At 41.6% G+C, this 25,224-nt stretch overlaps 1 protein-coding gene across 1 annotated transcript in view; it reads left to right on the top strand.

Moving 5' to 3' along the window:
• The window catches only part of LOC115232509 (ras-related protein Rab-21), a 68,096-nt gene that overhangs the window by 24,031 nt on the left and 18,841 nt on the right, over window positions 1-25,224 (top strand). The window contains exon 2 of the mRNA XM_029802416.2: window positions 22,235-22,294. Coding sequence (XP_029658276.1) covers window positions 22,235-22,294 — 60 coding nt within the window. The remainder of the gene's footprint in view (window positions 1-22,234; window positions 22,295-25,224) is intronic.

Genomic DNA, 25,224 nt, shown 5'->3' with positions numbered 1-25,224 from the left:
CTCGCATATACATACATATATATATATATACATATATACGACAGGCTTCTTTCAGTTTCCGTCTACCAAATCCAAACACAAGGCTTTGATCGGCTCGAGGCTATAGTAGAAGACACTTGCCCAAGGTGCCACGCAGTGGGACTGAACCCAGAACCATGTGGTTGGTAAACAAGCTACTTACCACACAGCTACTCCGAAATTAACCTGCAAGTGGTTGAACATACTCCATAATGTAGTTCTCAGGGGGGCTTCAGCATGACACGGAATATGATAAGGTTAGCCCTCCTGAATTACAGGTACAACTCATTTTTGGCAGCTGAGTGGACTGGAGGAATGTGAAATGAAGTGTCTTGCTCAAGGAGACAATAGGCTGTGGGATATAGAACTCACAACTCTACAATCATGAGCTAAATACTCTCCCCCACTGCATCACATACAGCAGGTAGAATATATGGGGGCTGCTTAAGAAATATAGTGTTTTCACAAAATTTTACATCACTTCAGTTTCAGGAATGCCAGCTTATTAAAATTATATTCCAACCCATGTTTTTTGGGGTTGTTTTTTTATTTTTCTGCAGACATCAATGCCCTGTAAGGGGCATGATCATGTCTCCATATTTCCTGTCCAAGCCTTTCAAAACCTCCTACCTTGGTGAGGTGTTATTTGCATTTTTAAAGAGTAAACCGGTTGATCTAAGGCTACTGGCTCGGCAGAACTATTTATATAACTCTGTTGGGTTGTTGTTCGTTTCACACACAAATAATCAGCCACAACAGTCAGGTGCCCTCCCCGTGGCCAGGATTCAATTTCCTGACTCTCCAGTTCTGTGTTGTGCTGCAAGCATACACTCAGCCAGGTTCCAGTTTTTCCAGTCCATTCTTTGATGTTACAATCCACTAACATCTTTCCAGCTTCTCTCTCTCTCTCTCACACACACACTGTTCATACACACACACTCTACAACACTGTGTATGAACTCTATACTTGGAATGAACAATTTTAAATACTGTTGAGTTTTTCTCATAAGGTATTGGAATCTTACATATAAAGCATTCTGCCTAAAAAATGGATCTACAAATTCAATATCCATAGATATCTTGCATCTATTTTCCTTCCTCCACCTCACTCTCGATTTTGTATCACATCTAAGCTAACTATGACTTAACTATCCTCTCACACCGTCTCCGATGAAGGGATATAATTAATAAATATCCTAGAAACAGCTGTAAGACCTTCTTTGTATAAATGTTCTAATATCTACACAGCCTTGGTTTTTTTATCTCATTACGCAGAAATTTCTTTTATATATATATATATATATATATATATATATATATCTTAATAAATACACCTTCAAATTTAGAACAAGCAACTTGCTCAGTAATACATAATTACTTTGTTACGTAAACAGAATTTCTTTTTCTTTTCTTGAATAACTAAATTACCGGTTGCAGCAAACAATTGAGAAAACAAAAACATCAAAAATAACAATAACAACAAAAACATCCTTCAAGGAAAAAAAAAAAACCACTGACACATTCAAGTAAATACATCAAAGAATCAAGCCATTCAACAAAACCGTTCTTAGCACCAAGAAGCAGCAACCAGGGAGGCAGCTACGTGCAACCCACCAACATGTCCTTGATACTGTAAGGACCCCACAACCAACATCATTCAAGAATGATGTATATTGGGGACTGTTTTTTTTTTTTTTTTTGTCTGTGTGTGTGTCGTCGTCATCATCATCATCATCTGTTTTCCATGCTAGCATGGGTTCGACGGTTCAACTGGGGTCTGGGAAGCCATGGAGGCTGCACCAGGCCCAGTCTGATCTGGCAGTGTTTCTACAGCTGGATGCCCTTCCTAACGCCAACCACTCCGTGAGTGTAGTGGGTGCTTTTTGCGTGCCACCTGCACAGGTGCCAGACGAGGCTGACAAACGGCCATGATCGGATGGTGCTTTTTATGTGCCAGACGAGGCTGGCAACGGCCACGTTCAGATGGTTCTCTTACGTGCCACCGGCACTGGTATCACAGCTACAATTTCCATTGATGTTGATCGATTTCGATTTTGATTTTGATTTTCACTTGCCTCAACAGGTCTTCACAAGTAGGGTCATTGTTTTAATGCTTGGGTTGGACAGACTTTGTTGAAGTAGATTTTCTATGTCCAGATGCCTTCCCTGTCACCAGCCTTCACCTGTTTCCAAGGAAGGTCATATTTTTCCATATTTTCATGGAAGCTTGGAAACAAAGAACACAGCTTGTATGATGGTTACAACTATCGCTTGATGACAAGACAAGCATACACACACACACACACCACACACACACAGGCATTGATATCTAAGGACGTTTTCTACAGTCTATGGCATTCTAAACAACACATCCAAGTTAGATCAGATGTGCTAATTAATATTCATTGCTAAGGCTGCTTCTGTCACTGTTAGCTAATTTATATGCACACACATGCATGCACACACACACACACACACACACACACACACATCTGTATGATTAACTCTTCCTAAACTTTAGTTGCCAACAAGCCAAAGGCAAAACAGCATATTCATTTTATTATAGCCCAGGGCTGTAGTGAACACTTGGCCAACATACCTATTTCTTTACTACCCACAAGGGGCTACACACAGAGAGGACAAACAAGGACAGACAAACAGATTAAGTCGATTATATCGACCCCAGTGCGTAACTGGTACTTATTTAATTGATCCCGAAAGGATGAAAGGTAAAGTCGACCTCGGCGGAATTTGAACTCAGAACGTAACAGCAGACGAAATACCGCTAAGCATCTCGCCCGGCATGCTAACGTTTCTGCCAGCTCACCGCCAACATATCACTCACTCAAATTGAACCTGAAGTCACAGGGTTGGGAAGCACACAAGCTTATTAATTCAACTTAATTGCTATGGTATAATAATTCATTTAATAGGGTAACGCAGCTTGAAACCACTAATTGATGTGCCTTTAATTTTAGATATTAGATAAGAGTCTCTGCAATGGTAATTTTGTGTTTTTTATTTATTTATTTTTTTCTAGCCATACATCATGGGTGGAGTTGTTTATTTGTTGAAGTAACTGATTTTACTATTAGATATAAGTACAGGCATGGCGGTATGGTAAGAAACTTGCTTTCCAACCTCATGGTTCTGGGTTCAATCCCACTGCATAGCACCTTGGGCAAATGTCTTCTACTATAGCCATGGGCCGACCAAGCCCTTATGAGTGGACTTGGTAGACAAAAACTGAAAACTGAAAGAAGCCTGTTGTGTGTTTGTGTGTGTGTGTGTATATATATATATATATATATATATATATATATACACACATCATCATTATCATCATCGTTTAACGTCCGTTTTCCATGCTGGCATGGTTTGGATGGCTCGACTGGGGTCTGGGAAGCCAGGAGGCTTCTGTCTGATCTGCACCAGGCTCCTGTCTGATCAGACATGGTTTCTACAGCTGGATGCCCTACCTAACACCAACCACTTCGAGAGTGTAGTCTGTGCTTTTTACATGCCACCAGCACAGGGGCCAGAGGGGGTTGGCAATAACCATGATTGGTTGGTGCTTTTTACGTGCCACCAGCACGGAAGCCAGTCAGGGAGGTGCTGGCATTGACCATGTTCATATGATGCTTTTTATGTGCCACTGGCACAGGGATCACAACAACAATTTCCATTTGATTTTGATGGACTTGACTCAATAGGTCTCCTCAAGCATGGCATGTCACCCTACAATCCAAGGTACATATATCATCATCATCATCATCGTTTAACGTCCGTTTTCCGTGCTAGCACGGGTTGGACGGTTCGACCTGGGTCTGAGAAGCCAGGGGCTGCACCAGGCTTCAGTCTGATCTGGCAGTGTTTCTACAGCTGGATGCCCTTCCTAACGCCAACCACCCCGCGAGTGTAATGGGTGCTTTTTATGTGCCACCTGCACAGGTGCCATGGGGGGTCTGGTATCGGCCACGATCGGTTGGTGCTTTTAACGTGCCACCGGTCTTTCAAGTGCTTAGAACCTTCCTGATAATCCTTGCTGTCCCTTAGAGGCAAACTTTCTTTGGGAACTCTACCGGGCATTCTATTTCAATCTCCTTCAGCCATTTGTCTCTAGTATTATGAGGACAGATACATTCCTCTTTGGTAGAGCTCTCATTGACTATTTCAAGTTTCACTTGAAAGGGAAATTGAAAGTAGAGAGAGAGAGAGAGACGTGCTGTCCTCGAGTGAGTTCATTGAAAGGAGGGTGAAAGTTGCATAAATGGCACCTCTCTAAGTGTAGACCTGTGAGTCGGTGAGAAGGAATTGAAGAGGGCACTTGCTCTTGGGGTTTCAAGGAAATCTCAAACGGTGGGATTCCTCGATAATCTCTAAAGACGTTCCTGTTTCAGGAGGGCTACATCTCTATCATCCCACCACTTTTTTTCTTAAACCTTTGTATGCTATGCATTTGTCCCTTCTTTTTCAGTGTATACCGTCTATTCTTTCTTTTCTTTTTTTTTTATCATTTCATTATTATACGTAAACCCCCACACTTTATGTCTGCTTCTTTTGTCCCCCTTGTCCTTCACCCTCGTGACAAATAAATGAAATACTTATTATAGGCGCAGCAGTGGCTGTGTGGTAAGTAGCTTGTTTACCAACCACATGGTTGCGGGTTCAGTCCCACTGCGTGGCACCTTGGGCAAGTGTCTTCTGCTATAGCCCCGGGCCGACCAATGCCTTGTGAGTGGATTTGGTAGACGGAAACTGAAAGAAGCCTGTCGTATATATGTATATATATATAAGTGTGTGTGTATATGTTTGTGTGTCTGTGTTTGTCCCCCTAGCATTGCTTGACAACCGATGCTGGTGTGTTTACGTCCCCATCACTTAGCGGTTCGGCAAAAGTGACCGATAGAATAAGTACTGGGCTTACAAAGAATAAATCCCGGGGTCGATTTGCTCGACTAAAGGCGGTGCTCCAGCATGGCCGCAGTCAAATGACTGAAACAAGTAAAAGAGTAAAGAGAGTGTCTACCACAAATGCAGGTCCAAATATCTTATTTACTGTGTGCAAAAATAAAATCCATTATTATAGGCATTTCCACTTTATTGTAAAAGCACCTTTCTATACAGTTCTCTCTCTCTCTCATATACATGGCTCTACCTATTTCTACTCAATGATATAAAATGTTTTCTGTTGTACATTGAATATCTCCAACTTGCATATCCAGTTTTAGATGTCAGGTTGTACATAAAAGGCGGTGTGCATTAGTAATTTCCTTCGGTTTCTTTTTATTTACATAATATCTTTTGTTGTTTATCTGTGGCAGTCATTAAACTGTGGCCATGCTGGAGCACTGCCTTGAAAGGTTATAGTCAAGACCTACTTACTCTATCAGTCTCTTGCCGAACTGCTAAATTACAAGGACATAACCAAACCAACAATGGTTAATAGTTATGAAGGTAGTTATTTCTAAGCTTAACTCTTTTATTACCAACTCGGCTGAAACTGGCTCTGTAGTACAAATGTTTTGTTACCATAAGTTTTCAATTAAAATCTCCCACCAAACCTTGGTCACAATTTATTTTCTTAACAATAGCTTAATGATAGCTAAGTTATTTTACTAAATTCTTTGTTATATTTAAAATAACTGAAAGAAGCATAGAGCATCCCAAAAGAAATATGGTAACGAAAGGGTTAATAGTTATTTATATTTATATATTTTTGAAGATGTACTTGCATAGCAAGTGACCTGATCTGAGATCATGTGCTGGAACAAAAACAATTGCAGCGTGGAAGGTGTTTATAAGCCATTTAAAAACACATGAAAACCGTTAGATTCACTTCAACATCTAAATTTAATTTGCCAAAATATTTTTGTCGCTCTGAGACCACGATCTGTTCACTGACAAAATTCCGTGCTGCGTTTGTTGTATTTATATAATTTTGAGTATAAATAAGTTATTTATTATTGTGGATGTACATATGATAACTTGTGATTGCCCACGGGCATATGGCGTAGTGGTTAAGAGTGTAGGCTACTAACCCCAAGATTCCGAGTTCGATTCCAGGCAGTGACTTGAATAATAATAATAAGAACATTGAAAAATATCTTAGGAATGAGAACCCAGGTTCGAAATTTTCCCAAGACACCAGATGAAGGCTGGAGGGTATATCAGCCGAAACGTTGTGTTAACAACAAACAAGATGGGGACAAATATCCGTCAAATGTAAATAGTGTAAATAATGTATTAATTCTTGCATATTATATCTTTAGATATGTTGTTATTGAAATAATGATAAAATGTCAATATTGATTTGTTGTGAAGTATTATAGAATGTGACCTCGTGTGTACCGTTGGCGATTTTTTTTTCCTCTGTCTTCCCTTCTCGGGATCTTTCCTTCTCCTATGTTTCCGACAAAGAGCTCCGCTCGAAACGTTAAACCCTCTGTCTTCCCTTCTTTCCTGAGCGTCCAATTTGTGAATCTAACGGTTTTTGCATGTTTCTTAAATGGCTTATAAACACCTTCCACACTGCAATTGTTTTTGTTCCAGCACATGATCTCAGATCAGGTCACTTGCTATGCAAGTACATCTCCAAAAATATATAAATATAAATAACTATTAACCCTTTCGTTACCATATTTCTTTTGGGATGCTCTATGCTTCTTTCAGTTATTTGTTCCACGTCCTCGTGTTGTGTTTTTTTGTGTTTTCTTGTTTGGATTAACATTATAGAATATTAGGTTGTCAGGTGGTGTGGTGGGGACAAACATGCACACGTGCAGGCTTTCCGCACCGTTTCCATTTGTCGAATCCACTCAGAAGACATTGGGTCAGGTCAGGGATTGAACCCAAAACCACAGAGCCTGCACAGTGAGCTCGTTAGCTACACGGATATCTTAAGAAGAAAAGCGGTTCTCCTTGTTATTTATCTCTGCTGACCGGCCCTCAATGACTAACTTATGATCAAAGACTTCCAACATGTAAAGCACCCTGTCTCCTTTTTTTTTTATCCCCATGCCCCCATACTGCCTTATCAAATGTATCCTTCCATTTGGAAGACGGACAGAGGAATCTGGCTGCTATTTCTGGCTGCTCTAGTAACTACATGGCTTCAAATAAGCTGAGGATAGACATTAGATTTGGACTCTGCCCCACCAAATCATATCTTAGATTTATAATTATATAATAATGTGTCACAGAGTTAGGTTTGCAATAATAAATAAATAAATAAATACAGCCATGTTAGGTTAATATTTTCACTAAAACTGACTAAAAACTTTGCCCTTTTTATCTCTTTTACTTATTTCAGTCATTAGACTGCGGCCATGCTGGGGTTTGAAGAATTTTTAGTTGAACAAATCAACCACAATTTTTTTTTTAAACTAGCACTTATTCTGTCGGTCCTTTTTGCTGAATCACTAAGTTATGGGGATGTAAACTTACCAACACTTGTCAAGCGGGGGGTGGGGGGCAAATACACACACATACAACAGGTTTCTTTCAGTTTCCATCCATTAAATCTACTCACATGTGGTGGGACTGAACTCAGAATGATGTGATTGGGAAGCAGACTTCTTACCACCCTGCCACGCCTGCATTTCAACACCCATATGAAAATAAAAACAAACCTTCCTCACTCAGAAAAACTTTTTATTCTACCATAGTCATGGCCGGTGCCAGTACCACCTGTCAGGCACATAAGACCACCATTCAAGTATAGCCGTTACCTGTGTTGATGGCACATGAAAAGCATCATTCAAGTGTGGCCGATGCCAGTGCTGCCTGACTGGCTCCCATGCTGGTGGCACATAAAAAATGCCCACTACACTCTCAGTGGTTGGCGTTAGGAAGGGCATCCAGCTTGCCAAATCAGATTGGAGAGCCTGGTGCAGCCTCCCAACTTGCATGTTCTCAGTCAAATCATCCAACTCATGCCAGCATGGAAATCGGATGTTAAACGATGATGATGATGAGGAAGGCTTATCAAACTTTTTATTAGAAGAAGGGCTTGGATGGGAATCGACAGATGGTATTGCCAGATGAATTGAAGGATCTAGCCAATAAGCTAAAAAAAATCAATACTTTTTAAATCACAAAGACCAGTTAATGATCTGGTGAGTAGCAGTTGTACTTTTCAAATCATGAATGCAAGGAGTACACAACTGTACAGCTGGTACTTAGTGTATCAAGTTGGAACATTAGCATGGCTTCATCGATTATTATCATCATCGTCATTTTAAACCAACTTTTTTATGCTTTGTCAAGGTAGATTTCCTGTGTTCAAATGCACTTCTTGTTGCCAACCCCCTCCTGTTTTCCAGTTTCCAAGTAAAGTAACATTTCCTTACAGCTAGACATGTTTTTGACAGACTGACTCCTGTGCCGGTGGCACGTAAAAAGCACCATCCGAATGTGGCCGATGCCAGCACCACTCTGACTGGCTCCCATGCCGGTGGCACATAAAAAGCAGCATCTGATCATGGTTGATGCCAGCCCCCTCTGGCCCCTGTGATGATGGCACGTAAAAAGCACCCAGTACACTCTCGGTGTGTTTGGCATTAGGAAGGGCATCCAGTTGTAGCAACATTGCCAGATCAGATTGGAGAGCCTGGTGTAGTCTCCTGGCTTCCCAGACCCCAGTCGAACCATCTAACCCATGCCAGCATAGAAAACGGACGTTAAATGATGATGATGTTGATGACTGGAAATAATAAACATTACTTGTAAGATGATGGCATTCAATTATAGCTATCACATGGTGTCAAGACAAGGGTGCACACACACAAATATCATTGGCAAGGATTCTATGTCTGGATGCCCTTCCTAATACCAACCACTTCACAGAGTGTACTTTGTTATTTATATGGCAACCTCACCACTGCTTTTTGCATAGCACTGTCACCAGTGCTCTATATATATATATATATATATATATATATATCTTCATTCCTGATCTCTTTGTCTCCCCGCCCCCAGCAAGATACCTGTTTCTGTCTCTCTGCCTCACTATAACCTTTCATCATCTGACACAAGAGCATCCCCTTCTCTCTTAAAAGATTTCCCCTTTTGTCTTGCAAGGTACTTGGCAACCCTGTCGGTGGAGGTGCCACTTAAAAGCACCCAGTCCACACTGTAAAGTGGTTGGCATTCGGAAGGGCATCCACCTGTAAAAACCTCACCAAAACTGACCTTGTCTGTGTTTGTGCCACATAAAAAGCACTAAGTCCACTCTGCTGAATGGTTGGTGTTAGGAAGGGCATCCAGCTGTAAAAACCTTGCCAAAACTGACCTTGCCTGTGCTTGAGCCATGTAAAAAGCACTAAGTCCCCTCTGCTGAGTGGTTGGTGTTAGGAAGGGCATCCAGCTGTAAGAATTCTGCCAAAACAGTCACAGAAGTCTGGTGCAGGCTTCTGCCTGGCTGGCTCTTGTCAAACCATCCAACCCATGCTAGCATGGAAGGCGGACGTTAAATGATGGTGATGAACTTAGCGGTTTGGCAAAAGTGACTAATAGCATAAGTACCAGGCTTTCAAAAAAAAAAATAAGTGCTGGGGTCAATTCATTCCACTAAAAATCCTTCAATGTGGTGCTGCAGCATGGCCACAGTCTAATGACTGAAACAAGTAAAAGATCAAAGGTGTGTGTTAGGCAGACGTTAAATGATGATGAGAGAGAGAGAGAGAGGGAGAGAGAGTCAGTCTGTAAGAAAGTCAATAGTTATTGTATGGTGTTTTTGCTGTGACATAATTAGTACTGAATGTCAGGAAAGTAAAGCTGTTGGAGGAGTGTGAATGAGAAAGCAGAATTAAGTCTACCTCTGTTGGTCATAAAAGCATTTTATGAGCTGTGTGTGAAAATGTGACTTTTATGGCACTGAGTCTAGAAAATCTTAAAAGCAATTACGATAGAAAGAGCTAAGCATTGTTTCGGCATTTTGAGACTGTGTGTGTACACAAACACATACAATAACTATTGACAGACACACACACACACACACACAGAAGTGACTAAATTGGTATGAATATGGTGGCTAGTATATACAGTTTCCATTGGGTGATCATCATTTTAACGTCCACTTTTCCCTGCTTGCATAGGTTGGACTGAGTTTATTGAGGCAGATTTTCAACTGCCTGACCCTTACCTTTTCGCAAGCAATGTAATATTTCCCTATGCCCTGGCATGTTTTTCACGGAATATTGGAAGTCTTCCAGACTGACTTTGCTGGATTCTTGTAGGAATATGTCCAGAACTGGACCAATGATCCCACCTTCTCCATCTAGAATAAGGACCCAGTGATGTAACAGCTTGCGTTTCATGGGACCACAAATGCTCAACATTCTACCAAACAACTTGAGAGATTTTCAAGCTGTAAAAGGTGGAAGTCTTCAAAGAGCATCTGGACAAATTTCTGGGATACCAGATGGACCCACATTGTGGAAGAGGCACAATGAGGAGCAGCTCCATCCAACTCACTACTCACTACAGATAAGAAATCCGAACCCACTGAAAGATGATGCTCCAGCTTAGCCTTAGCCTTTGGCTGAAACCAATAAAAGATATAGTTAAGAAATAGAAATAATGAACAAGTGGTTAAACTGATCTTATTTCTCTTTGTCGTATTGTATATTTACGCAGTACAGCATTTGTTTTTACAAACATCTAATGTACTAAATGTATATCATCATCATTATTGTTTAACATCTGTTTTCCATGCTGGCATGGGTTGGACGGTTTGACTGGGGTCTGGGAAGCCAGGAGGCTGCACCAGGCCCCAATCTGATCTGGCAATGTTTCTACAGCTAGATGCCTTTCCTAATGCCAACCACTCCGAGAGTGTAGTGGGTGCTTTTTATGTACCACCAGCACAGGAGCCAGAGGAGCTGGCATCAACCATAACTGGATGGTGCTTTTTACATGCCACCAGCACTGGCATCAGCCATGTTTGAATGGTGCTTTTTTACATGCTACTAGCACTGGGGTCACAACTACAACTTCCATTTGATTTGATTTTGATGTTGAAGTATTTGACTCAATAGGTCTCCTCAAGCACAGCATCTCATCCTACAATCCAAGGTACTTTTGAGTGGGCTGGTTATGCGACACTGGTGTAGGGGTTACAGCTGTGAACTCACTTTATTTGCCAGGTCTTCTCAGTCATAGCATACCTCCAGAGGTCTCAAGCTTCTTTCAGTTTCCATTTACCAGATCCACTCAAAAGGTTTTAGTCAGCCCAAGGTTATCATAGAGGACACTTGCCCAAGTTATGCAGTGGGAATGAACCAGGGACCGTGTGGTTGGGAAGCAGACTTCTTACCACACAGCCACTCTTAGGTTATTGAGGCTGTCCTGTTTATTTATTGTTTAATTACCAATGTTAATCTTCCAACTGAAATTCCTTAATTAACATTTTTGTTAACATATTTGTTGAAATACTCTGGCTTTGTTTCCATTTATTTTGGAAATAACAAAGAATTTAATAAAATGCATTCTGTCATTTTTAGAACATAAATTGGCATGAGAATTCAGTGGGAAGTATTTAGGTTGCACTCAAACAGGAAGCTTGTATCATAGAACCAGGAGCATTCTGGGGCAGGTTAGTTCCAAAAGGGTTAATAAATACAGTGCAAAACTTTTAATAGGATATGCTTGCAAAATATTGTTATTTTGGGAGGGTCATTATACCACTGATAACACATGCACAGGTTCAATACCACTTCGTAATTGTCAGTCAATTGGTTAAGTATCTAACCAATTAACTAATCAATCATTTGTTTAATATGATGGTTAAACAATTGATTGTTTTTTTAGTCAAAGCCCTTTCATCGTTATTTCTGACCTTTGTAATGACTTGCCCTTTCCCTTCAAGGTCTGCCCCGAGTCTGTCTAAGAATTGGTTTTATGCTTGTGTGAATGTAGATGTGTATTTGCTTAGAAGAGAAGGTAAGAGTGTGAGAGTAACCAATTGACTAATAAAGAAGTGATGCTGAACCAGTGCATGTGTCGTTATTGGTGTAAAAACCCTCCCAACACAACAAGATTTGTTTCACATCAAGAATCTTGCAGACCAAATAGAAAAATAATGTAAAATATTATTTGTTCAATAATTCAGCTGTTTAACAAAGATGACAAAATGGGTTGGGGGTTGACTTGTTATTCCAAAGGTTGACAGTATGTATTGTGTCACCAGAACTGTTGTGTTGCTAAGGTCAAGACATTCAGTTCTCGGTTTCACTGTATCATTGGTGTTTTGTTAATGTAGGGTAGTGAGCTCAAACATGTTGATGGAGAAATGAAGACAACATTTTTGAGTTTCCCATTGACTCGCTGTCACCATCAGTTTAGTAACCATTCACTTGTTACACCATCAAGAGTCTCTTTCAGCCTTTCATCATCATCATCATCATCATTTAACATCCGCTTTCCATGCTGACATGGGTTGGACGATTTTGACTGAGGTCTGGCGAACCAGATGGCTGCACCAGGCTTCACTCTTGATCTGGCAGTGTTTCTACAGCTGGATGCCCTTCCTAATGCCAACCACTCCGAGAGTGTAGTGGGTGCTTTTACGTGCCTCCGGCACGGGGCCAGTCAGACAGCACTGGCAACAACCTCGTTCGAATCTTTTACACATTCCACCGGTACAGGTGCCAGTAAGGCGATGCTGGTAATGATCACGCTCTAATGGTGTCTTTTATGTGCCACTGGCACAGAGGCCAGATAGCCGCTCTGGCAACGATCATGCTCAGATGGTGCTCTTAATACCCTACTAGCACGGGGCCCGAGTGCCAGTAATGCGACGCAGGTAACGATTGCGACATTTGTGTTGAGTCAAAAGTTTTGCAATATTTTGGTGCAGGAAGTGAGCTATGGATTGGAACGAATAACCCTCAAAGGGAGACATTTTTCCACAATCCTAACATGCATAAGCTGTAGTGAGCCAGGGCCAGCTTCTGGGACCTGTTGCCAAACATAGGCATTTCAAAGACAGGGTGACATTCTCTGTCTGATGGAATTACGAGTGGATGATTCACTACGAGGTCATTTTGGACAGTTGAACCATTAATGCCAACCTGTGCACTGAACAGCTGGAGGGCATGTGTGCCATTATGTAGCAAAAATACTCAGCATTGGTTAATGGAAAATGAGCTCTTTAGCAGCACCATGACAACACACCTCATTCTGCTTGAATGAATGACCTGGAATAAACTCCCAGCATATTATCCAGACCTAGCTCCCTCAGATTATTACTTGTTCCAGTCCATGGCTCACTTCATCAACCAAGAGGAAGTGAAAGCTTCAGTGAAGGACAAGATTGGTATCAGTGAGGGATCAAATAAATGGCAGAAAGGTGGCTTCAGATGGTGCCACACGATGGCCTCTACTTTGAATTCTGGGCTGCTTTTGTTATAACTTGATAAATAAAGCAAATAAGTTACCGAACCTTCTTTGACACAATAAGTTCACTGCTGTCGTTTCAATAGTTTTAGAAATAATGAAGACTTTTTAAAACAATGACTGTCATTATTAATCTAATGTTTAAGGCGGCGAGCTGGCAGAGTTGTTAGCTCACCGGACGAAATGCTTACCGGTATTTCGTCTGCCGCTACGTTCTGAGTTCAAATTCCGCCGAGGTCGACTTTGCCTTTCATCTTTTCGGGGTTGACAAATTAAGTACCAGTAAAGGACTAGGGTCGATGTAATCGACTTAATCCGTTTGTCTGTCCTTGTTTGTCCCCTCTGTGTTTAGCCCCTTGTGGGTAGTAAAGAAATAGGTATTTTGCCCGTTATTACGTTCTGAGTCCAAATTCCATCGGGGTCGACTTTGCCTTTCATCCTTTCAGGGTCAATAAAATAAGTACCAGTTGAATATTGGGGTTGATGTAATCGACTCATCATCCCCACCTCCCCCAAGCTGCCTTCGTGACAAAAATTTGAAATAATTATTAATCTGGTGTTTGGAACTTAAAAACCTATCCTCCTCATCATCATTTAATGTCTGTTTTCCATGCTAGCATGGGTTGGACGGTTCGACCAGGGTCTGGTAAGCCATGGAGGCTGCACCAGGCTCCAGTCTGATCTGGCAGTGTTTCTACAGCTGGATGTCCTTCCTAACGCCAACCACTCCGTGCGTGTAGTGGATGCTTTTTACATGCCAGGGAAGGCTGGCAACGGCCACATTACATATTAATTGAATGTAGATCACTTTTTCAAGTGGGATGTTTGTATCATGAAACCAAGGACAGTCTTAGATGACTTGGTGTCAAAAGGGTTAACGTCTGTTTAATTGAGCAGCAATGGATATAAAACCAATTATTTATTCCAACTGAGATTAGTTTTCAGGAAACAAATCTGTATCTTGCTTTGTTTTCGGTTTTTGGGGGTTTTTTTTCCGTCCAGAACTCAATTAAAAGTCATCATTAGATAATTGCACTGTAACTGGAACCACCCACCATGCTCCTGCTTAATGTTCCAACACAGTCGTCTTTAGTCATACTAGTTGTTACTACTGCCAGCATCTTAAAGCAAATGCACACCCTGTGTACCAGTCCAAACCATGATGCTAACGGGAAATGAATGGTAAAACATGAAGACAACATTGTTACCACTTGCCTAACTTCACTAGGGCCACATCAGTGACTGTATAAAATAGGGGAGGTTTTAAAACCAAAATCATAGCTGTGGTCAGTGCCCCCTAACTGGCTCCTGTTCTGGTGGCACATTAAAAGCACTATCCAAATGTGATCGATGCAAGGGCTGCCTGACTGGCTCCCGTGCCGGTAGCACATAAAAAGCGCCATCCAAATGTGGCCAATGCCAGCATCCCCTCACTGGCTCCCATTCTGGTGGCACATAAAAAGCACTATTCAAACGTGATTGACGCCAGGGCTGCCTGACTAGCACCCGTGACGGTGGCACATAAAAAGCACTGTCCGAATGCAGCCAGTGCCAGTGCCCCCTGACTGGCTCCCTGCATCAGTGGCACGTAAAAAGCATTATCTGAACATGATCGATGCCAGTCCCACTTGACTGGCTCCTGTGCCAGTGGTATGAAAAAAGCACCCACTATACTCTCTGAGTGATTGGCATTAGGAAGGACATCCAGCTGTAGAAATTTTGCCAGATCAGATTGGGGCTTGGTGCAGCCTTCTGGCTTGCCAGACCTCAGTCAAACCGTCCAAACAGATGTTAAACAATGATGATGTTTGTTGTTGTTTAAGTCCAGGCCAGCATTGATTGAGCAGATACCTTTGATCAAAGTTTTCCATCTTTGACCTTTTTCTATATGTGCAGGCATGGCTGTGTGGTAAGAAGTTTACTTCCTTACCATATGGTTCCTAGTTCAGTCCTGCTGCATGGCACCTTGGGCAAGTGTCTTCTACTATAGACTTCGGCTGACCAAAACTTTGTGAGTGGATTTTCCATACGGAAACTGAAAGAAGCCTGCCATATGCATGTGTCTTTGTGTCTGTGTTTGTCTCCCACCACAGCTTGACAACCGGTGTTGGTGTGTTTCCATCCTTGTAACTGAGCTGTTTGGCAAAAAGACCAATGGAAAATACACCAGGTTAAAAATACCAAAAAAGGTGGTGCTCCAGAATGGCTGCAGTCCAAAGACCGAAACAAGTAAAGGATAAAAGATATTGTCCAATATGTCATTCCTTTTTAAAAGTGGTACGGTGACACTCTACAGAATTTGGTTGTTATTTCTAGCAGACCTCTTTCTCGGCTTATCAGTGAAGACGTGTGGGAGGCTGCTGTTTTGTGGACTCCTAACATTGAATACGGAGTGAAAAAGAAACGTAGAACACAAGAAGGGGGAAATGCTTTTCATGTGTGACCCAACACTGATGCCTGCTGACATATGTCTGTCTGTCTCTCTCTCTCTCTCTTTGTCTTAATTATTAATACAATAATACGACAGCGTGTATTAGTCAGTGTTACTATTGGGTTGCTGTTTCCTTCTTTTAATTGCACTGGAGTTTAATATGCTTTTTTTTATGAAAATGAGTAACCATTGTGCCGAACAAGAAAGCATAAAGCTACTCATTAACCACCTGACCTGCATACGTACACACACACACACACACACACACACACACACACACACATACCCGTACACATACGTCGTACACAGACATATACAGGGGCATGCAGTTTCCACCCCTGGCGCCCCTTCACTTCCTTCCAACACTTATCACTTGGTATTTCGTCGCTGCTGATTGCTCACCAACTTGCTTTCGGTTTAGATTGGCAGATGTCGACTGTGCTATATCTGTAGCAAAATCTCTGCAGAAGTTTACAGAGCTATCGGTGGGGTGGGGGTCTGTGTGCATGTATATGTATGTATGTGTATAAGTATGTATATATATACATATAACTTAGATATGTTTCGACCAAAGATTGGTCCAGGCCATGTCTAACTTAATAGCACCACCTGATAGGATTATTCGAATCCTGTTTAAGTCAAGTTTTGTTCAAGTAGTGAGTTCTTGTTGGGTGAGTTGTATCCAATTATGGGTGGCTTATCTGGTATTCCTTGAAGGAATCTATCCAGACTCCGTTTAAAGTTGATGGGATCCTTTTCCTCTTTGATCTCCCTCGAGACAATGTTAAATAGGGCAGGGCCTGTTGAGGAAAAGAAATTATGTTGCAGTGTACATGTATGTTGTGATCTTGAATTGGGCAGAGGACGTATGGCCCGTGGTCCCAGTCTTGGATGAACTATTTAACTATATATATATATATATGATTGTGTGTATGTGTATAGTTATATATATATATGATTGTATGTATGTGTATAAGTATGTGTATAGTTATATATATATATGATTGTATGTATGTGTATAAGTATGTGTATAGTTATATATATATATATGATTGTATGTGTATAAGTATGTGTGTGGCTGTGTGGTAAGTAGCTTGCTTACCAACCACATGGTTCCGGGTTCAGTCCCACTGTGTGGCACCTTGGGCAAGTATCTTCTACTATAGCCTCGGGCCAACCAAAGCCTTGTGAGTGGATTTGGTAGACGGAAACTGAAAGAAGCCCGTCGTATTATATATATATATATATATATATATATATATATATATATATATATATATGTCTGTGTGTGTCCCCCTAGCATTGCTTGACAACCGATGCTGGTGTGTTTACGTCGCCGTCACTTAGCACCTGTTTCTGTCTCACCTTTCATCATCCTTTTCTTGCAAATTACTTGATGCCAGTGCTTGTGCCACACAGTCCACACTGTGAAGTGGTTGGCATTTGGAATGGCATCCAACTGTAAAGAAAAAAAAACATTCCAAAACTGACCTCACCTGTGCTTGTGCTGCATAAAAAAAACACTCAGTCCACTCTGTGGAGTGGTTGGTGTTAGGAAGAGCATCCAGCCCCGAAAAAAACTTGCCAAAACACACACAGAAGTCTGGTACAGGCTCCTGCCTGGCCAACACGGAAGGAGCATATTAAACAATGATAATAATGATGTATGTGTGTGTGTGTATGTATATGTGTGTGTATATACATATTTGTATAAAAATATGCATGCGTATGTCTGCTATGTGTTATATATGTTTCAGTGTGTCTAGTACCAAAGGTCTTTTGGTTACATGTTGTCATTAATTATCAGTTTAAACAAATTGTGTGTGTGTGTGTGTGTGTGTGTGTGTGTGTGTGGCCTAGTTGTCTGCGTATCAGATCATATTCTCCTTCTAGCATTTTTCTTCTGATTTCTTTTTCTTTCCTTAGAAAATTACTAGATTTATCACAGTAATTACTTTAATAAACTTACTATTCACCCTGCCATTATCATGCTTCTCTCTCTCTCTCTCTCTCTCTCTCTCTCTCTATATATATATATATATATACTATTCCATGAAGATAAGATCAACAAAATAAGTGCCCCATCTGTGAAAGATAAATGTTACTTAATAAACACCCCATGTATTTTTTTTATGAGCTACTAATAGTTTCATGCAACGAAAACAATTCAGTAAGCATTTTATAACACGTCTGGTGCCTTCATGCAATCCTCGGGCTCTACCCACATGGCATAACCAGCTAAAACAGGATGACAGAATTATGAGAAGAAGCAAGAAGAAAATAGACGTAAAAGGTGGAAGGTTGAAAAACAGCGGAAAACATGTATCACGGGCATCAAACAAACATGAAGGATAAGCTATTTTTATAAATATACTAGCAGTATCACCCGGCGTTGCTCGGGTTTGTAAGGGAAATAACTATATAAGCATTTTTAGAGAGTTATAGCCCAAAAATAACAAAAAAATGCATTAAAAATGGGGAAAAAATTATGGTAAATTTTTTTTTAAATCGTTGACTATCGTAGACATTTTTAGAGAGTTACTTCCCTTATATAATAGCGAAAAAATGCATTAAAATGGAAAAAAATGATGGTAAATTATTTTTAAAATGGTAGACTCATCATAGACGCGCGCGAATACCCAGAAGGGCTCGATATGAATCATGACTATAAGATACCCGGTTTTGGTTAAACTGCACCGCAAAATGTGGGAGTAGTTAGGAATCTAAATCGTAGGAGATAGACACACAACTTCACTTTTATATATAAAGATTTACATCAATAATAGAAACCAAATTATTTACATTGTTTCCTATTGTTGTATCCGTGACAGCTATATTTATATTTTGTTCACCTGACTTGGAATCTGCTCTTCAGAAATACTATAGAAAGTACCTTTATATAAAAAGTACATGTCTGGAAGGACCAATACAACAGGAATATTAGGTACATATATTCAATATTCAAATAATATTGTTGAGGTGTGCGGGCTATACGGGACTAGCAAGGTGCCTTAATTTAAGTACCTAATTCAACTGAATCATAATTATATATATATATGATGATGATGATATATGCATGGCACTCTGTTGCTTACGACGACGAGGGTTCCAGTTGATCCGATCAACGGAACAGCCTGCTCATGAAATTAACATGCAAGAGGCTGAACACTCCACAGACACGTGTACCCTTAACGTAGTTCTCAGGGGAGATTCAGCATGACACAGAGTGTAACAAGGCTGGCCCTTTGAAATACAGGTACAACAGAAACAGGGAGAAAGAGTGAGAGAAAGTTGTGTTGAAAGAGTACAGCAGGGTACGCCACCACCCCCTGCCGGAGCCTCGTGGTTATTTAGGTGTTTTCGTTCAATAAACACAATGCTCAGTCTGGGAATCGAAACCACAGGACCGCTGCCCTACCCACTGGGCCATTGAGCCTCCACTGTATATATATGTATACATAAAAAGCTCCATCCGATCGTGGCCGTTGCCAGCCTCACCTGGCCTCCGTGCCGTTGGCACGTAAAAGGCACCATCCGACCGTGGCCGTTTGCCAGACTTGTCTGGCACGTAAAAAGCACCCACTACACTCATGGAGTGGTTGGCGTTAGGAAGGGCATCCAGCCGTAGAAACATTGCCAGATCAAACTGGGCCTGGTGCAGCCTTCTGGCTTCCCAGACCCCAGTTGCACCATCCAACCCATGCCAGCATGGAAAGCGGACGCTAAACGATGATGATGATGATGATTATGTGTGTTGATTACAGATTAGCGCATTTTGGCTCTTATTTCTAGCAATGTAGGTGTTCCCTAACACCCTAGTCACATCTAGTGACACTTCTAATTCTCCTTTTCAGTGAAACATTACAAACTACTGTTTATATTAATTTATAAATATATATATATATATATATATATTAGACAAATAACAAAGCCAAGGCTGTGAGGAGTTTTCAGGACATTTATAAGGAAGAGATATAGTCTTACACCTGTTTCTGGGATATTATGGATATCGCTTCATCAGAGACGATGTGAGAGAGGTAAATGTTTGAGTTTGAAATAAGAGAATGAAAATAGAAATAACATATAAAATATTGTAGTTGCAGTTCCATTATTCGAGTAAAGTGGTAAAAAAGTTTCCTGTACATGGTTTGTAAGTTCCGATACATATATATATCATCATCGTTTAGTGTCCGCTTTCCATGCTGGCATGGGATGAAACATCATATAAAAATGTATTAAATGTTATCGTTAGGAAGGGCATCCAGCTGTAGAAACACTGCCAGATAAGACCGGAGCCTGGTGCAGCCTCCTGGCTTCCCAGATCCCCGGTCGAACCGTCCAACCCATGCTAGCATGGAGAACGAACATTAAACGATGATGATGATGATGTGTTTTTACCAGTTTTTAATTATTAACCTCTGCTGCATTACGCTTTAAAATTTGGTTTATTGTGTAACAGATTTCTGTGACTGGTACACGAATCTAAGTTGCCACAATCCATGTTGGACTTGTCACCCAACTTTCGTTATCAATCTCACCCCTACACATACACCCACTCCAGTCTGAAAACCCAGATAAGGCCTTCTGGTCTGCTCACTCTTGGCTAGCTAATAAACAGAATATAAGCAAGAAATGAATTGGTGTAATTTGCTTCAGTTAAAGGATTGGGGGGGGGGGCAGGTGATTTATAAAAACATTGTTGTAGATTAAACGGTGGAGCATGTTGCCGAGTACAGGAAGTCTTGATGGTTATGATGGTAAATGTGAGGTTGTGCTGGAGATTTTGAGAGAGTGAGAGAAGAAAAAAAGGCCAAAAAGATGATCTTGTTTGATAGTTGACTGAGAATTAAATTACACATAGAAGTGTAATTTTCCAGTAGATAATACTTCAACTAAAGCAAGCACAACAAATTTGATAAAATGCTGTTGTGTATGTGTGTATACTTGTACATGGGTTTTGTGCTAGAGCATACAAGGGATATATATATATATCAGCATCATCATCACCGTTTAACATCCGGTTTCCGTGCTAGCATGGGTTGGACGGTTCGAACAGGGTCTGGGAAGCCAGGAGGCTGCACCAGGCCCAGTCTGATCTGGCAGTGTTTCTACAGTTGGATGCCTTTCCTAACGCCAACCACTCTGTGAGTGTAGTGGGTGCTTTTTACATGCCACCGGAACAGGGGCCAGGAGAAGCTGGCAACGGCCACAATCGGTTGGTGCTTTTTACATGCCACCGGCACGGAAGCCAGTCAAGGTGGTGCTGGCATAGGTATCACAACTACAATTTCTATTTGTGTTTTATTTGATGTTGATGTACTTGACTCAATAGGTCTCCTCAAGCACAGCAGCTTGCCCTATGATCCAAGGCTTCTGTGGCACATAAAAAGCACCATCCGAACGTGGCCGATGCCAGCGCTGCCTTGGCTGGCTTCCGTGCCGGTGGCACGTTAAAAGCACCAACCGATCGTGGCCGATGCCAGACCCCCCCTGGCACCTGTGCAGGTGGCATGTAAAAAGCACCCACTACACTCACGGAGTGGTCGGCGTTAGGAAGGGCATCCAGCTGTAGAAACACTGCCAGATCAGATTGGAGCCTTGTGCAGCCCCTGGCTTCCCAGACCCCGGTCGAACCGTCCAACCCATGCTAGCACGGAAAACGGACGTTAAACGATGATGATGATATACCACATGTGAAACAAGGGTCAGAAAGGTAGCATTAGATACCCATGTCCCACCAGAGGGTTATGTGGTTCATATCACATCCTAGATATCACACAACCTACCCATGGTCAATTAAAAATTTGGGAGTTTTTTTTCCTTTTGGAAGATCTCAAAATCTTTTCAAAAAGAACTATTTTGGTTTCCATGGCAAGTAAAATATTTTTCATTCCCTTCTGTTTCTATTGGAAAATTTACCAATTTTTTTTCAAAATGAATTATTTTTGTTTCATTGACAAATAAATTTTTCTCAAACTCAGTCTTTTTTTTCACCTCATTACAAGGTAAAATCAGAAGAAAAACGAAAAAATCTATTAAAAAATTGTTCTCTTAGTGTAACAAAAGCACAAACCAAAGCAATCGGAGCATTCCAGCTCTTAGAAAGCCCTTAGGAAAGAAATTAAAAAACGACCTGCTGGTGGGTTGTGCAGGACTCACTAACAGACCAGCATGACCCACTGGCAGGACGTGTGGCAACCAACGTGTTAAGCAAACAAGAATTTCATCTCCATCTGATTTTAAGATTTAATGTTTTATACATGCTCAAACTTGTGTGACAGCCATTGTGTTAATAAAAATATATATATCAGATCTACAACCATTTGTTTAGTTTCAGTTGAAGCTATATAATCTCTTTTTTTTCCCTTTTCTCTTTTTATTTAATAGGCCTCTTGTCTAAATAAAAAAATCAACATTGGTGGCAAACGAGTGAATTTATCTCTTTGGGTAAGTTTTGATATATTTTTATTTGGTCACCATTAAAGTAATTCCTCTTTATATTGTTTGTATTTTATTTGTAATTAACACAATCAGTTGAATTGTTGAACCAATTCTACTCTATGGCTCAGAAACCTGGACGTTATCAAAGAAGCTTGAGAGGCGGTTGGATGGAACTTACACTCGCCTCCTTATGAGAGCTCAAAATCTCTCGTGGAAGCGTCATCCAACCAAAGCACAAATATATGGGAAATTACCACCTGTGTCATCTCTTGTGAAAGGTAGAAGAGTCCAGTTTGCTGGACATTGTTGTAGAGCTGAAAAAGAGGTAATTTCTACTCTTCTCCTCTGGAAGCCATCTGCTCACGATACCAGAGGGCGCACACTCTCCTACCCTAATGTAATCTCCAGGGATACAGGCATCCAGCAACAGGACCTCCGTAATTCTATGATAGACCGTGAGGTCTGGCGTAGCATAGTAAATACCATTGTCTCAACCATGGTCGAACAATGATGATGTTGAATGAGGACGAAAACTGCAACCTCTCTGAGAAAGGAGTCCCATGAGATGGGGTGGCTGCTGTAGCAAGTTTTGCCAGACATTCTCCATAGCAACACCATCACAGCCATGTCCACAGGATGCAGCTAAACACTCCATTTGTTCTGGGGGTGTACCTCCTACCCCCAGCTTCTGCTGCTTAATCCCCACCCCACCCAGTTTTTCTTTGTTTCCTTACGATTAAATTAAGTATGCCTGGCATTTTACCACCATCTTTATCCTGCTCTCTTCTCTCTCTCTCTCTCTCTCTCTCTCTCTCCTCTTCTCTCTCTCCCCCTCTCTTCTCTCTCTCCCCCTTCTCTCTCTCTCCCCTTCTCTCCCTCCCCCTTCTCTCTCTCTCCTCCCTTCTCTCTCTCTCCTCCCTTCTCTCTCTCTCTCCTCCCCTTCTCTCTCTCCCCTTCACTCTCTCTCCCCCTTCTCTCTCTCCCCCCTCTCTCTCTCTCCTCCCTTCTCTCTCTCTCTCTCTCTCTCCTTCTCCTGCACTTCCCTCAGGTTGGGTAACCATGTAGGCAGCACACTGATTTATCTTCATTCCTGATCTCTCCTCACCCCCAGCCGGGTAACCATGTACCTCCTCTACAGCAAGACACCTGTTTCTGCCTCACTATAACCTTTCATCACCTGACACAAGATTCCCTCCTCCAATGCCCCTCCCTTCTCAAAAGATTTTTTTGTCTTGCAAGGTACTTGGTGACCCAGTCAGTGCAGGTGCCACTTAAAAAGCATCCAGTCCACACTCTGTAAAGTGGTTGACATTTGGAAGGGCATCCAGCTTTAAAAACCTTGCCAAAACTGACCTCACCTGTGCTTGTATCACATGAAAAGCACTAAGCCCACTCTGCCGAGTGGTTGGTGTTAAGATGAGCATCCAGCTGCAGAAATCCCGCTGCCAAAACAGTCTCAGAAGTCTGGTGCCGGCTTCTGCTTGGCCAGCCCCTGTGTCAAACATTCCTACCCATGGCAGCATGGAAGGCAGACATTAAACGATGATGGTGGCACGTAAAAAGCACCCACTACACTCATGGAGTGGTTGGCGTTAGGAAGGGCATCCAGCTGTAGAAACACTGCCAGATCAGACTGGAGCCTGGTGCAGCCACTGGCTCTCAAGACCTCAGTCAAATCATCCAACCCATGCCAGCATGGAAGGCAGACATTAAACGATGATGGTGGCACGTAAAAAGCACCCACTACACTCACGGAGTGGTTGGCGTTAGGAAGGGCATCCAGCCGTAGAAACACTGCCAGATCAGACTGGGCCTGGTGCAGCCTTCTGGCTTTACAGACCCCAGTTGAACTGTCCAACCCATGCCAGCATGGAAGGCAGACATTAAACGATGATGATGATGATGATTCAAAATGAAGATTTTAAAACGATGTGGTGGACTGAGATATGCTTTGCTGCATACCATTTGGGAATCACTTCGTTAATGACTGCCACTCACGTGAACTATTGTATTTGAATTGTTTTTAAAAAAACTAATTACCATTTGGGGAGGGGGTCCTATGAATCTCTATTTTTTTTTGTTATTGAGTATGATTTCAATTAACTTTTTAATTCCAAATTCTTCTACATCCAAGTGACATTATATTGTTTGTATGACTTCATGACACCATAATGTAATGTGTTGTTGGTTTGATCTTTTTTGTTTTTTTTCTTTTTAAATATGGCTTTGTTGGTAAAAGGGACAGGGCTATGGCTTGCAAGGCCCCCAAGACTTGTAAGATTGATGTGGTTTGTACTCAGCTTGAGTATCTGTGAGTTAATGATTGTAGGAGGAACAAGGAATTCCCAGAAAGTTGTTGATTTTCCTGTGAAAGGACCATTAGACATAGTGGAGATTTCTATGGAGGAGATCGTAGTCATGGCCAATGCCAGTGTCCTGCAACTGACCTGTTAAAAGCACCCCTTCAATCATTGGGCGATATGCTGTGCTTGTGAAGACCTGTCGGACCGAGTGAAAACGTAGTTGTGGCCAATACCAGTGCCGTCTGACTGGCACCTAAAATGCAGTGTTCAAGTGTTGGGCCTCATGGTGGCAGTGACAGGTGACCAAGACCCTTGGTGATATACCATGCCTGTGTTGAGCTGTGAAGCCAAGTGAGACGGTAGTCATGGCTGATGCTGGTGTCAGGTCAATGGCATGTAAAAAACACCCACTACACTCTCAGAGTGGTTGGCGTTAGGAAGGGCAGTCTTTCATTGCCAGCATGGGAAATGAAAATGAAACAGTGGTTGAGGAGAGGGCAGAGATGCAAATTTGTAAGGAGAGTTTCTCTGCAGAAAAGGAAGAGGGACAGAGTGTACGGTTCTTCTCTATGAAGTAGTATTTGAAAGATAACAGTGGTGATGTATTGCTGTGTAAGATATTCCTTTCCTTTT

The sequence above is a fragment of the Octopus sinensis genome, linkage group LG2 (assembly GCF_006345805.1).
Source record: "Octopus sinensis linkage group LG2, ASM634580v1, whole genome shotgun sequence".
Lineage (NCBI taxonomy): Eukaryota > Metazoa > Mollusca > Cephalopoda > Octopoda > Octopodidae > Octopus > Octopus sinensis.
Note: the sequence above shows the minus strand (reverse complement) of the source record. Positions and strands in the feature narration are given on the sequence as shown.